The 13,717-nt window shown below is 50.3% G+C and overlaps 1 protein-coding gene across 1 annotated transcript; it reads right to left on the bottom strand.

The window, feature by feature from the left end:
* Positions 1 to 348: 348 nt before the first annotated feature.
* LOC308492654 (uncharacterized protein) lies at positions 349 to 8,788 on the bottom strand (the record flags this gene model as incomplete). Its single annotated transcript, XM_081037808.1, has 6 exons — positions 349 to 523; positions 4,984 to 5,088; positions 5,383 to 5,453; positions 6,152 to 6,366; positions 8,205 to 8,328; positions 8,567 to 8,788. 6 exons carry the CDS (start codon positions 8,786 to 8,788, stop codon positions 349 to 351), a joined length of 912 nt encoding a protein of 303 aa, XP_080893934.1.
* Positions 8,789 to 13,717: the final 4,929 nt, after the last annotated feature.

The following is a 13,717-nucleotide window of genomic DNA, read 5'->3' on the forward strand; positions in this document are numbered from 1 at the left end:
CAAATAAGGCTTGTGTTTAGGGGCCAGGTGTAGGATAAATGGTAGACTTGCATCTCAGTGGGGTAGAGGAGCCACAGAATCACTGTGGGGAAAGAGTAGCACTTTCTCCTCACTCATTTCTCTTTCAAAGTGCACATGGCAGAATTCCCATGTTAGAGGGCAAGCAAAGTAGGGCTGACCTGACCACCTGCTGCATGCAGGCTTAGGCCTCAGGATGGCACTACCCTAACAACCTGTTAAGGCTGGAGGGAGCCCATTGGATTACACAGCCCCCTAGAAAGCCCAGGACAAGGAATCCACCTCCATGGGAACTTTATTCATTCCTCCGCATGGTCTGTAGGGAAGAGGTTATGGGCCCCTCTTGTGGGGCACAGACTCTGCACTGCCAGGGTCATTCTCTGAGTCATCTTTAGGTCTGGGCACAGGCTGGAACTTGAGGAGGACAGGCGGAGTGAAGATGGAGGCCTTCACAGGAGAGGATGGTGTCTCCTCGGTGTTGCGGGAGTCACTACAGGCCGAAGTCCTGTGCAGGAGATAGCCAAGATACGTCCATGAGGTGGGACACCAGCACACAGGGCCATAAGAGGTACACTTGACAAACCCCCAGGTTGTGGGATGGCTCTCAACACATTTCTACTTCCAGAAATCTCTCCTATGGATGTTTGTTCAAGGCTGTTCATTGCAGCAATGTTTTGATTGTGAAAATCTAGAAACAATGTAAATGCCCATCGGGAATCAAGGTACAGCCATGCAGTGAACTATTCCACAGCTGTTTAAGGAATGAGGTAGGTCTGTATATTCCAACAAGTAAAAACTCCCCAGTGGTACAGTAATGGAAAAAAGCAACTTGCTGAGAAGTACATGCAATATGATCCTGCTTTGGTTAAGAAATTAACGTGTGTGTGTGTGTGTGTGTGTGTGTGTGTGTGTTGGAAGGGTACACACAAAACTCTTAGCAGCAGAGGACTCATATTTTATGTATGCATTTCTGTATTATGGGCTTTTATCCATGGAATATGTTCTGCTTTTGTAAACTTTTAAAAACCAATTTAAAAATAACCCACTTTTGGTGATGGCCTCATGAGAGCACAGCTCACTCAGAAATCAATACATAATTAGAGCCTACCTATTGTCCCTATTAGCAAAATATTTCAACAAGCAAGAATGGTTGAGTAAATGATGTTCCATCCACACAATGGAGCATTTTGCATCAATTGTTATTGGCAAATTTAAAGGTATTTTTAATGACAAAGGAAGAAACATATTCAAGAGCTGGCTACAAAACTGCCAAACAGGATTATGTAACAAGCTACTGTATGTGTACATATACATGTATCCACAGGAAAAAGCCTACATCAAAAGACAAATATATGGTAATAGCAGTTAATTCTGGCAGTGGGAATCAGAGTGACTGGTGTCTTTTTTGTGTAGTTTTCAAATTGTCTACAGTAAAAACATAGTGCTTTAGAATCTGAGAAAAGGTAGTCCTTTTGAAAACTGTTCATACCCTTTCCCTTGTAATTCCACCTCAGAAAATTAATCTAAAATTCTAGAACAGCTGAGCACATAAAGTTGTTAATCCCAGCACTAACTATACTAGTGGAAAACCAGATGCACCTCATGTGTCTCCCAGTGGAGTTAAATAAGCGATGGCACTACATACACCGGATGTTTGTTACACAATCCATGAAGCTTGTGTTCAAAAGACTGTCAAGAAGTGTACAGCTCACCAGGGCCTTAATGTTAAACGGCAAAAGAAAAAAATGACACTGTCAAATTGAATCACAGCTTTTAAAACTATGCCTAGCTTTATACATGATGTAATACAGAATTGTACACCTGAAAGCTATGTAATTTTACTAACAATTGTCACCCCAATAAATTTAAAAAACAAAACAAAACAAAAAAAACATTGTTTAGAATTAACATCACTGTTATGTTATCTGCCTCAATAGAAATGCTTTCCTTCTATTGATGTAGTTGTTCCCCTTCCGTTCCTCACAAATACCCATCGCAACTGTGTGGGCTTCTACCTGAATCAGTGCCTCCCAAATAGCATTCTTTGATTTCAAATAAAGTCTTTTTGCCTCTCAAAAAAACAAAAACAAAAAAACTATGCCTAGCAAAAGCTAGGAGATGTCACGACAGAAATGTCCTGATAATAACCTAACCCCGCTGTGTGGCTCCTGTTCTGTGAGGACTTAGTGTGCTCAATAATGCTTTATTTTTCAATTTCTCTTTGAAACAACATGAGAAAAGTGTTTGCTGCTGACCTCTCATTCTCTGTAACTCAGCAATCAGTCACCTTCCTACCCTTCCATTCCACCTCCTTCTCATCTGATAGCCTATTGCTTCCATTTAGACATAATTTATGAATCTACATAATCATGTTTAAAATTTTAATTTCTGCATAATATTCCATAATTACGTGAGTACACATGTAAGCTGTTTCCTGTTTTTTCTCTTTTCAACTGATATTGCCATAAACATTTTTATACACATGCACATATTTTCCCCATATCATCTCCTTGGGGCCAGTTTCCAGGATGAAAACTACTAGATTAGAGAATTTGAAAAGTTCTGTGGCTCCTGACATGTTTTGAAATATCGTTTTATTTTAACTAGTTTCAGTTGTACCAAACAATGTAATAGTTAGACATTTCACCCCTCACAAAGTGATAACCCCCCTCCCCCAATCTATTGCCCCTCTATCATAATATCTATTATAATTCCATTGACTCTATTCCCTATGCTGTACTCCATATCCCATGACTATACACATATATAATTATAGTTGACATACACTACTATTCAGCTTCAGCTTCAGGTGTACAGTGCAGTGGTCAGGCATCTACACCATCAATGAAGTGGTCTCCCTAATAAGACATGTGCCCATCTGACACCCTGTAAACTTTTTACAACATTATTGATTATATTCCCCAAACTGTCTTTCATATCCCCGTGGCAATAGTGTAGTTACCAATTTGTGCTTTCTAATCCCCTCCCCCCCGTCCTCACCCGTCTCCCATCTAGCAACCATCAGTTTTTCCTCTATATCTCTGAGACTATTTCTGTTTACTGTGCTCATTTATTCAGTTCGATATATTGTTTTCCAAAAGGAATAAGTCTTAAACTTTTGTGCTGCAAAGAACATCAAGAAAGTGAAAGACAACCCACAGATGAGAGGAAATATTTGCAAAGCAGATGTTTGATAAGGGCCTTGTATCTATGATATATAAATGTGTCTTACAAGTCAATAATAAAAAGACAATACAGTTTTAAAATGGGCAAGTATCTGAATAGATATTTCTCCAAAAGAAGATACATAAATGACCAATAAGCACAGGAAAAGATGCTCAACATTATTAGCCATCAGGGAAATGCAAGTCAAAACCAAAATGAGATAGTACTTCACACTAGAACTGCTAAAATCAAAAAGACAAGTGTTGACAAGATGTGGAGAAATTAGAACCTCATATACTATTGGTGGGAATGTAATATGATGAAGCTGCTTTAAAAAATAGTTTGGCAGTTCCTTAAAATATTAAACACAGTTACCATATCACCCAACAAGTCCACTTCTAGGAGTATACGCAAGAAAACTGAAGACTATGTCCCACAAAAACTTGTATACAAATATTCATAAGTATTCATAATAGCCATAAATTGGAAACAACTCAAGTGTCCATCAACTGAGAATGGATAAATAAAGTGTAGTATATCCATACAGGGGAATATTATTAACCATAAAAAAATTCAACCTGGGCAGCCAGATGGCTCAGTTGGTTAGACCATGAGCTCTCAACAACAAGGTTGCTGGTTCAATTCCCACGTGGGATGGTGGGCTGTGCCCCCTGCAACTAAAGACTGAAAACAGCGACTGGACTTGGACTGAGCTGCGCCCTCCACAACTAGACTGAAGGACAAAGACTTGGAGCTGATGGGCCCTGGAGAGACACACTGTTCCCCAATATTCCCCAATAAAATTTATTAAAAAAATTCAACCCATAGAATGTACACTACCAAGAGTGAACCCTAATGTAAACTATGGACTTTGGATGACTATGAGGTGTCCATGTGGGTTCATAGCTTGTAACAAACGTACCTCTCTGTTGCGGGATGCTGATAGTAGGGGGTGCTGTGCGAGGGGTGAGGGCAGGAGGGCATATGGGAACTCTGCACTTTCAGCTCAATTTTACTGTGAACCCTAAACAACTCTAAAAGATTTTTTAAATGATGCATCCTACAACATAATGCCAAGTGAAAGAAGCCAGACACAAAAGACCACATATCTTTTGATTCCATTTATATGAAATGTCCAGAATAAGCAAAACTATAGAGTATAATTCGTGATTGCCAGGGTCTGGAGGGGAGAATAGAGGAGTGATGGCTAAGGGGTTCCCTTTTGGGGTGATGAAAATGTGCTAAAATTGTGGTGATGTTTTCATAACTCTAAATATACTAAAAAACATTGAATTGTATACTTTAAATGGGTGAATTATATGGCATGTGAATAATAGCTCAATAAAGTTTTTTTTTTTACAAAAAACAGTTTTATTGAGATATTATGCAATGAAACTGCCAGTCTAAATCATATTTTGGAATAACACTCAATGACATAGGAAGTACTGAACAACTATAAGGGGAAAAAAAAGGTGATTTTTAAAAAAACCCATATTCAGTAAATCCCTGCTTTGCAAAACACACGTGTATATAAATCATAGGGCTGCCCATAAGTGATACAACTGTTCCCTTCTGTTAGCCCCTGGGCTGTTTGTTTCAGATTTTCACCATTGAGAACACTGGGAGGGGAGCAACTTTTCCAGCAACCCTGATTATATTAGGGTTCTTCCAGGTAGAAGAGACCATCATAAAGAACATTTGGTCAGCCCTCAGCCTCACCACCACAATGCCAGTTAGAGGTGGGGCAGGGGCTGAGCCAGGATGGTGTCTGGCCCCAGGGAGGCTCTGAATCACGCTTACCAGGGGAAGCCAGGGCAATGGAGCTTGTGCGCACTGTTTCCGGGCGGGTACGAGAAATGGAACCCTCCAGGGTAGAGGACCAACGGGGTCACATCAACCATGCGGCTGCAAGACGGCAGAGGTGGGGACATCAGCTCTGGACTCCCAGGCATGGCCTCCCCAGCCTCGGTGGGCATGCCTCTCACATGGGACACCTCTGATATGGGCACACGGGCTCTCTCACGCAGAGCAGATCTCTGAGCCCAGACTCCTTCCCTGGACAATGAGAATAACCACTCAGGACTGTGGTGAGGATTAACTAAGGGATGGGGAGGAAACAATAGCTGAGCCTGGCGCATGGCATGCTCCCCAAAATGCTCCCTTTTCATTTGCCTCAAGCCCAAAATAAATTCCTTTCACCTCTTTGGGTTCAATGACAGGCCAGTCCAATTTAATTTCACTTCAGAACTTGAAATTTCCAATTTCTCCACCTGTAGGGAATAAAGGTAATCTCAGAACAAGTTTGGGGGCCTCACTGCGAAGAAAATCACCTTATACAAGAACTATTACTATACAACTTTCAATCAGTGAATATGTCAGGCTCATCCTGTGTGCCCACCTTGAGCTTGGTGTTGGGGAGCAGGGAACAGGATAGGGGGGCTAGGAGCCAACTGAGGAGGTCCTAACCTAGCCTGGGAGACAGCAGGCTGGCTGGAATGAGAGTGCAGGATAAGCAGGACTCAGGAGGGCAGTTAGGAAGGGCCCTGTAGAGGCACTTAGAGGGCGGGGTGGAGAATGACACCCACAGGGAGAGGCAGAAGTGGGGCTGAGTCATGGTGGGGGACCCGTGGTTCTCCACCAGTCCTTTGGCAGCCCCAGAATTCTGCATGGTGCACTTGGGGCGGCCTTGTTCCGCTGAGGCCATGCAGGTAGAACTCTGTGCCTTCAACCACCACCCTGACTCTTCAACCAGAACGGCTCCCCTTTTATTGACTTTATCCATTGCCATTCTACCCAAAACTTTGCCTAGTCTTAAAAAGTTTCCTACTGCTTAAAAATAAAAGTTCTTAAAAATAAAGTTCTGAGAGCCACTGCTGTGGAACTGGGAGAACCATTGGGGTGGCTCTGAGCAGGGGGACAGTGTCTGTCCCTCCCAGGGCCCCATGGAGGGAGCAATGCACCCACTGACCGACTTGTTGGGTAGTGGAGGAAAGGGGCCAAAGACCCTGGGCATAGTGCAGACAGGGGGTGATGGTAGTGGCACCACAGAGGCCATGGTAGTGGCAGGTGGTGGCAGTGGTGGTGGTGGCAGCAGTGTTGGCAGGCATGGGGAAGTTGACCGGTCCTCCAAGAGGATGGGTTCTGGTTTCTTCCGTTTTAGCTTCCTTCTCTTCTTCTTGGCATCTGTGACAAAAGGTGCCAGTGAGTGCCTACCCTGCAGCCAGAACTGGGTAGAGTGGGGGCCAAACATGACGGTGTGGGGTCTTCACACACTCTCTCCAACAAGGAGGGGAGGTAGCCCCCACTTCAAAGCACATAATAATGCCTAGAGCCACCAACATGCACCATCTGCGCCATCTCACCAACCCCATAATTGCCCCACAGGAAAAGGGTACTTTCGTTTCTATCTTACAAGCGGAACTGGAAGCTCCAACTGTACAAGGCACAGCAGGATCCACAACCAGACTGTCAGACTCTGAAGGGCAGAATCTCATAGGAAGTGAGTGGCACTGCCAAGGAGGGCTGGTCGTGGCCTAGGCAGCTGGGTCTGCTGCCCACCCTTCCCCCCCAAGCATCATGGAAAGTTCCTGAATCTGCCAGTACTCTCAGGAGGGTATCCAGGCCCTGGGCAGTGAGCCCACTGACTACACCCAGCTCCAGGGCCATGCTGTGGGTGTGCGAAAGGACCTTCTGTGAGAAAACCCACGTGGAAGAGGTCTCGCAGGGGAGGGGCGGGACTCAGGGAGGGAATCTTTTGAGTGGCAGGACCCTGTTAGGTCTTCCTCCCGTATCCAGAGTCTGGCTATTTCTACTGTTCAAAGGTGAAGACTACCAGCAATGCGGGTGTTAACAAGCTCCTCATACAGCCCATCAGAATAGCTCATCTACAATGACAGTCACCAATGCCAGGGAGCACTGTCCTGAAGGCTAAGAGCCTGCACCCCAGAACAACCCAGACCTGAGCTCAAGTCCAGACTCCGTGACTTACTATGTGACTTTGCACATGTTGGCCAACCTCCCTGGGCCTCTGCTTCCTCTTCTGTAAAACAAGGATAAGTAACATCAATGCTACCTCAGCAGGCCGTGGTAAGAGCTACAAGTGCTATGCATCTTGTCATCGGATGAAATGGTAACGTGGAGCACTCACACTCAGCATCACGGAAAGTGAGACCCCTGCAGGTGGGCTGGGCCTTCCCATGTGGTGCAGAGGAAAGTAGCTCCACCACTGGCGTAGTCTATCACTGAACACAAGCACCAAAAGAACTGAGCCCATATCTAACCAAGGCTTTACAGTCACTGTCCAAGAAATACAGGCAGAGAGGGGACACAGCTACCACCACCAGTGACCATGACAACAGATCTAAACCCATAAAGTGGGTACCCCAAAGAATAACACCGTTCTTCAGGTTGATGGCAGGGAGTGAAAAGTGAGGGCATTCCATATCAAAAGGGACTTCCGATGTGGCTATGAATGCTCATTGGCCATCCCTGTGGGGTCACTATATGGCCCCCTTTCATTTCATCCTCACAAGTGCCCCAATGTGGACACAAATTATGGGGTCCCTCTAGTGAAAAGGAACCTAAGAGGCCTATCACCCACACCAGTGTGTGAGACTTGTTGGGTCCTGACATGACAAAGTGTAGACTTTTTGTGGACCACGAGGGAGACCTGATGATGGACAAAGTATCAGCTAATATTAGGAAATTGTCTAGCTCAGCTATAACGTTGTGATTATGTCAGAAACTTGTTTTTAATTAAGAAGCATTCTAAAGTATTCAGGAATACAGTGATGTCTAAGATTTCCCTTAAAATGCTCAAAAAAAGAAAAGGGGGTAGAGAGAGTGAAACAAGCATGGCAAGATGAGGCTAACTGCTGAAGCTGGGTAACAGGTACTCAAGTGTTCAATGCAGTCTCTAGTTTTGAGTATGTTCATTTTCATAATGAAGACTTTAGGACCAGGGACACGGGGTCCAGTCAGGTTTACTGGGTTACTTGATCCAGGCAGAGGTTGGGCCTCACCCTGGGAGTAGAGGTGCACGCGGTGGATGGTCCTCTTCAGCTGATCCAGCCGCTGGTGCATCTCCAGGGCGCCCATGCTGTTGCAACAGTTCAGCTCCCCCTGGATTGCACAGAAGAACTTCGCCTGCGACAACAGCGGAAGAGGTAGGGCAGGAGGAAGCTGGACGGGTGAGACGCCTGCTGCTGCCACTCCCCAAGCTGTGCTGCCTCGGGCTTCACCTGGCAAACCCAGCCAGGCCCGACGGCGCCTCCCTCCACCTCCGATCCCGCTCGGCTCTCGAGGACAGCCGGCAGGGGTGGTGACAACACCCACCCTCGTGGTCCCCACCCTACTCCCCCGCAGCCCCGCCGGCGGCCCGCACCCAGAGAAAGGAAAGGAGCCCGCGCCGCTCGCACTCGGCCTGCTTGCCCATGCGCACCACCCTCTCGGCCAGTGCCGGGTTGCGGTCGAGGCTGCGGAAGAGGCGGCGCAGCGAGCGCTCCGTGTAAGTCGCCGCCTGCCTCTCGAAGTCCTCCTTGGAGATGAGCTGGCAGAAGGTCACACTCTGGGGGAACTCGGGGTCGAACTCGTCCAGGACCTCCATCCCGGAAGGGCTGCGGGCAGGCCGGGACTGCCTGCTGGTGGAGCGGACGTCAGGATGCGACAACCCCACCTGCCCCTGGTCGGGGGAGAGGGGCGGTTCCCGAAGGCCGGGGTCGCACCCACTCTGACCCCCACAGCAGGTTCCCTAGGTAACTGCCGCAGCGGCCCGGTCCGCTCCAGCCAATCCCCGGGAGATCACGGGCCGGACCAATCTCGCGAGACGGCCGCACGTGACAATGCCCGCCGCTCTGGGCATGCGCTCTTCCGTCTTCGACGGGGCGATCGCCGCTGAGTAGGGGCCCGGCTTAGGGCCCCACTGGGAACTTAGTGTCGGAACTCTTACCCTCACCCGTCGGCCTGTCTCCAGCCACTTCCCATCCTGGATGCGCCCCCTCCTCATGGTCTGTAGCCTCCCCATCCTCCTTCCAGAGTCCTGCTACCCCCACCCCCCACCCCCCGCCAGACAACGCCCCAAGGATTTCATTATGGCCGGAACTCTTCCATCCTCGGAGTTTTCCTCTTCTTACCCTCCAGCATCAAACCCACTCGTCTCCAGCTTCTGTCTTCTCTTGTCACCTTCATAACCATTTCTTTGCTCTATACTCGCTGTTGCCTCTTCACCGTCATCTCCACCCCCAACTTATGCGTTTCAAAAGGCCCCTTCTCCACCATACCATCTTGGAAGTTCCTACCCCAGAGCTGACTTAACCTCTGACCTGCGTTGCATCTCAGGCTAAGACCTCCCTTGAGCTCCAGACCCACATCCAGGTTCCAACGGGGACGTTTCTTGGGCATCTCACGCCGAGCACATCCAGATTGGCACACAGCTTCTTTACCCCTCTCCTACTTGGTCAGTGGCTGACACCACCCCCACCCCAGCCACTAACTAACGCGGTGGGTGCACCCTGGACTGCTGCCTCCCTGTTCCCTCCACATTCCAAAATCAGCCCTGAGATCCATGGAGTGCACCTGAGAAGTATAATGAGGTTTTTTCACCTCCCACCGCCAAACAACCAGCCTTCTAGCCCCATCACAGAAGGTGGCACTCACTTCAACCTACTTTGGGGACAACCAATTAAGATCTGGCCTGTATATTTGCCTAGTGGTGCAGGCAGATACACCTGGGTTCAAATATACATTCTGCTTCCTGACCTCATGTAACTTACAAAAATGAGACTTTAGAACACATAGGACGTGCCTTTTTATAAACAGGAGAAACATCCTCTGAGGGGTCAAGCAGAACGACCCACCGCCCCCCCATCATATTATGCTAATATTACTTCACACTTTATGTATGTTTATTTGTATTTTTAAAAAGCATAATGGGCCCCCCCTCTGTGCCAAGCACTGCCAAGAGAGTGAAAAAAGTCATGGTCTCTACCCTCAGGGGTTCCTGAGCTAATGAGGACATCAGCCACAGGGAGAAAATTTCTATCTAACAGGCTCTGCTGGAGGGACATCGGATGCTGTGGATCCCAGAAACGTCTTCCCCTAGGAGGGAACATTTGAGCAGTCCTGAGTCCACAGCTACAATGGCAGGTGGGGGTGTCTCTGGCCAATGGGTACAGAATCTGCTCAGAAGTAAGGTGACCACCTCTAGCCATGGCACCTGGGAACTCAGGGCAAGAGAGGACAGGCCTGAGTCAAGTGGCCTTAGGATGGAGGAACCTCAAGGGGTCAGGCCTAGGAGGCAGGGGAGCATGTATCATTGCCCCTTATCCTCCCCACGGACGCCAGGGCTTCTACTCCCAGGGTGGGGGTGAAACTGGTATCCCAGTGTGCTCAGCCAAGGGTCAGGGGTACTCCCAAAAGCCCATCTGGAACCTGGACCTCCTCATAAGAAGACAGGCTTGAATGACTCTCACCGGGCACATAAAAACCTTGGGCATTGTGTCACGTCCTGATGGTGGATGTAGCTTCCCTGCCAGTATGCCTGGGGCCAGGCTCCTTGGCAGTTCAGCTCTAATCCCCCCAATTCCAGCTTACGGTGAGCATGCCAGGCACCTCACAGTCCCTATTGCAGGCTCAGGGCAGCATATCTCCCTGTAAGAGAACAAGATGGTGTAGTTGGTGGGCATCACCTGTGGGCTTTATATCCCAAGACCACCCCCCCAACACACACACCACGGATAATGCTGCTCTTTGTGAGAACCCAGGAGAACATTCTCTCCAGAGCCTGGTTCTCCCCAAAGCCTTCAAGGAGGGCTCGGTCCAGTTCACTTCCACATGGTCAAGGGTGAGCTGTGTCTGAGCCAGACCCAGACAGACCCTCCATGCAAAGCAGTGGGCCTCTACTTTTCCATAAGGCCCTGACCAAACCTGGAGTTCACAGGCTTACCCAAGGTGCTAGTACGAAAGATCCTCTTCAAACCAGACCTCTGAATCCGGGGCTTCTGCCCTTGCACCTGTCCAGCCATGACTCAGATGGAGAGCTTGTGAGGCAATCTCCCAGCTCTGCACTCATCTAATCCTCAGATAGAGGGTCCAGCTCAGCTCCGGACCTGTGCCTAACTGCTGGGAAGTGGAGTGAAGCAGCAAAACTCCCTCTCCCCAGGCGCTGTGGGTGGTGGGCTGGACCTGACCGATGCCCTTTCATCATTGCACTGCCTCCCAGCGGCCCACAGTAGTGCAACAGGGAAAGAGTGTCGGGCAGGCCTGCCAGCGCCTCTCCCGGTGGTCGGTGGGGATCTGAGACCTGAAATGCAGGCCCACTGGGGCGGGGCCTCCGCCTGGGGGAAGGGTGCCCTCTGACCCCAGAGGCCCAGGCCTGGCCAGGATCTCAAGTTTCCATGGAGAAGGGAGCCAGCAGGGCAGGGGGAAGGGAAGGGCCTGCAGGCCCAAGGGGCCCAGGCTGGGGAGGAGGTGGTGGAGGTGTGGGGGAGGGGGTCCCCAAGGCTGGTCCTAGATGCTTTGACAATATCATTGCACTGCTTCTCAGAGCAAAGTAGTGCAACCTCGTCAGAGCACCTGCGGCCAGCAGGGGGGACCCCACCTCCCCCAGTACACGCAGGATGGAAAGCTCAACCTTGGATGGGTGGGGCTAGAGGCCCGGTCCTGGACATCAAGGCCAAGAGGGGGAATTTTAGCGGGGCTGCAGTCCTCGAGGTCCTCAGGACCCTAGGGCATCAGGACCTTCCTGAGCACGCTCCAGATTGCGGTGGAGAGACCCCCAGACTGAGGGTTAGCTCCAACCCCGGTGCGGTAGCTGACGGGGGAGGGGGCGCACACACAAAGGAGAGGGGCTCGCGCTCCACTGCAATCCGAAGCCCACAGGCGCCCGGAGCGGGGGTGGGTACAGCTGGAGGACATTGCGCCCTCACCCGGCGCGCGGCTCCGGGAGAAGGGTGGTCCCACTCGGGGACGACGCACCCCTGCGGGCTCAGGCCCCCATCCCTAGCCCCCAACTTGCGCTCCGCGTTCTGTCTCAACACTGCCCCGCGGCCCAGAGCGTCTCAGAAGAACGGGGCGGTGGGGGATTCCTGCCCTTCTGGAGTCTCCTACCCAGAGAGGCACCCGGAGTCCGGGCTGCGCGGCTCCACACAGTCCGGCCAGGAAGAGCCGCCCTGCTCGCGCCAGCCACCTCGGACCCTGCTACTCACGCGGCGGGACACCCCTTCCGCCCTGGGCCGGGGAATGATGCAGAAAGTTAGCGGGAGAGAGGTCCCGCAGTCGTCCACCCCCGTCGTCTCCACCAGAACGATCCCGCACCTCGTGGCGCCGTCTCGTCCCCGGGCTCCATCTTTAACCCTCTGACAGTCGGCGGGGCCGGACCCCCGGCTTTTTAGCATAATGCCGCGCTCATTGGCCGGCGCCGGCGCGGGGCTTCGCCTCCCGCACGCCTATTGGCTGAGAACGGAGCTATTTCAAAATAGCCTCCCTGCCGGGATTGGTCCGGCGCGGACCGAGTCTCGGGCTCCGTGGTTTTAACAATGAGTTTTACAGACACTTTCTCCCCATTCATAACTTATCAAAAGGAACTTTGCCCGCCTTTTCTCAGCTCCAGCGTCCGCGAGTTTCCTACCGGCGCGGACGAGAGCACTTGGAAGTCCGGTGGGGGGCGCCGGCGGCGCAGCTGAGCCCTCAGGGGACCCTTGGAAAATACCCGAACTCGCGCCGTTCAAGCCTGTGGTGGAGCAGGGTCCCAAGCTGCTTCATTTTGCATGCTGATATTGTTCCCTGTGCCTCCCGAATTGAATATTCAGCTGCAGTGGGCTTCCTGGCTTTGGTGGTCCCCTCTCCCCTCCACACACGCACACCCTGCGCCCGGCTTGACCCGAGTGGGCTTTGGCGGAAGCCACCCGGGCAGGCTGGCTGCGGAGACTGGGTCCTGGAGCCGGTGGAGCCTTGTGGGAGGTACGGGAAAAGGGTTGTCGGCTTGGGTCCCTGAGGATTGCGATCCACTTTGTGGATCAGCATTCATTAAGTGCCGCTCCTGGGCTGATGACCTGGAAGGATATATACAACCTGGCCCTCACATAGCTGCATGTGTGTGTGTGTGGGGGGGGGGGGGGTTTTAGGCTACTATGCATCTGGGCCCCCTCCTGTATTCTCTAAATTCGACGGCGGAGAGCAAATGTTTTTGAGGCAGGCAGATCTGGGTTTGAATCTTTACAAACCTCGGTGCCTCCTCTGCAAAATTAAGAAAATAATTGAACCTACCTTATAGGTTCAATTATTTGGCGCTGGGCATGCCATGGACCTCAAACTGCCCACGGATGGAGCTCCCATACTGCTCACTGGTGAACCTACTTCGCTGCCAGGAGCAAAGGAGACGCTGTGTAAATCGTTGGTCCAGAGCCTGGCATTTAGTGTTCAATAAATGAGAGCTCTGCTGCTGCTGCTGTAGTTTTAATTTTTGGTCTTGTCCTGCAATCGGAATCGTTTTACCTGCTCCCACCTTGGTTTCCCAAGGATTCGTACATCCTCTGCA

The sequence above is a fragment of the Rhinolophus hipposideros genome, assembly GCF_964194185.1.
Source record: "Rhinolophus hipposideros genome assembly, chromosome: 24".
Taxonomy (NCBI): domain Eukaryota; kingdom Metazoa; phylum Chordata; class Mammalia; order Chiroptera; family Rhinolophidae; genus Rhinolophus; species Rhinolophus hipposideros.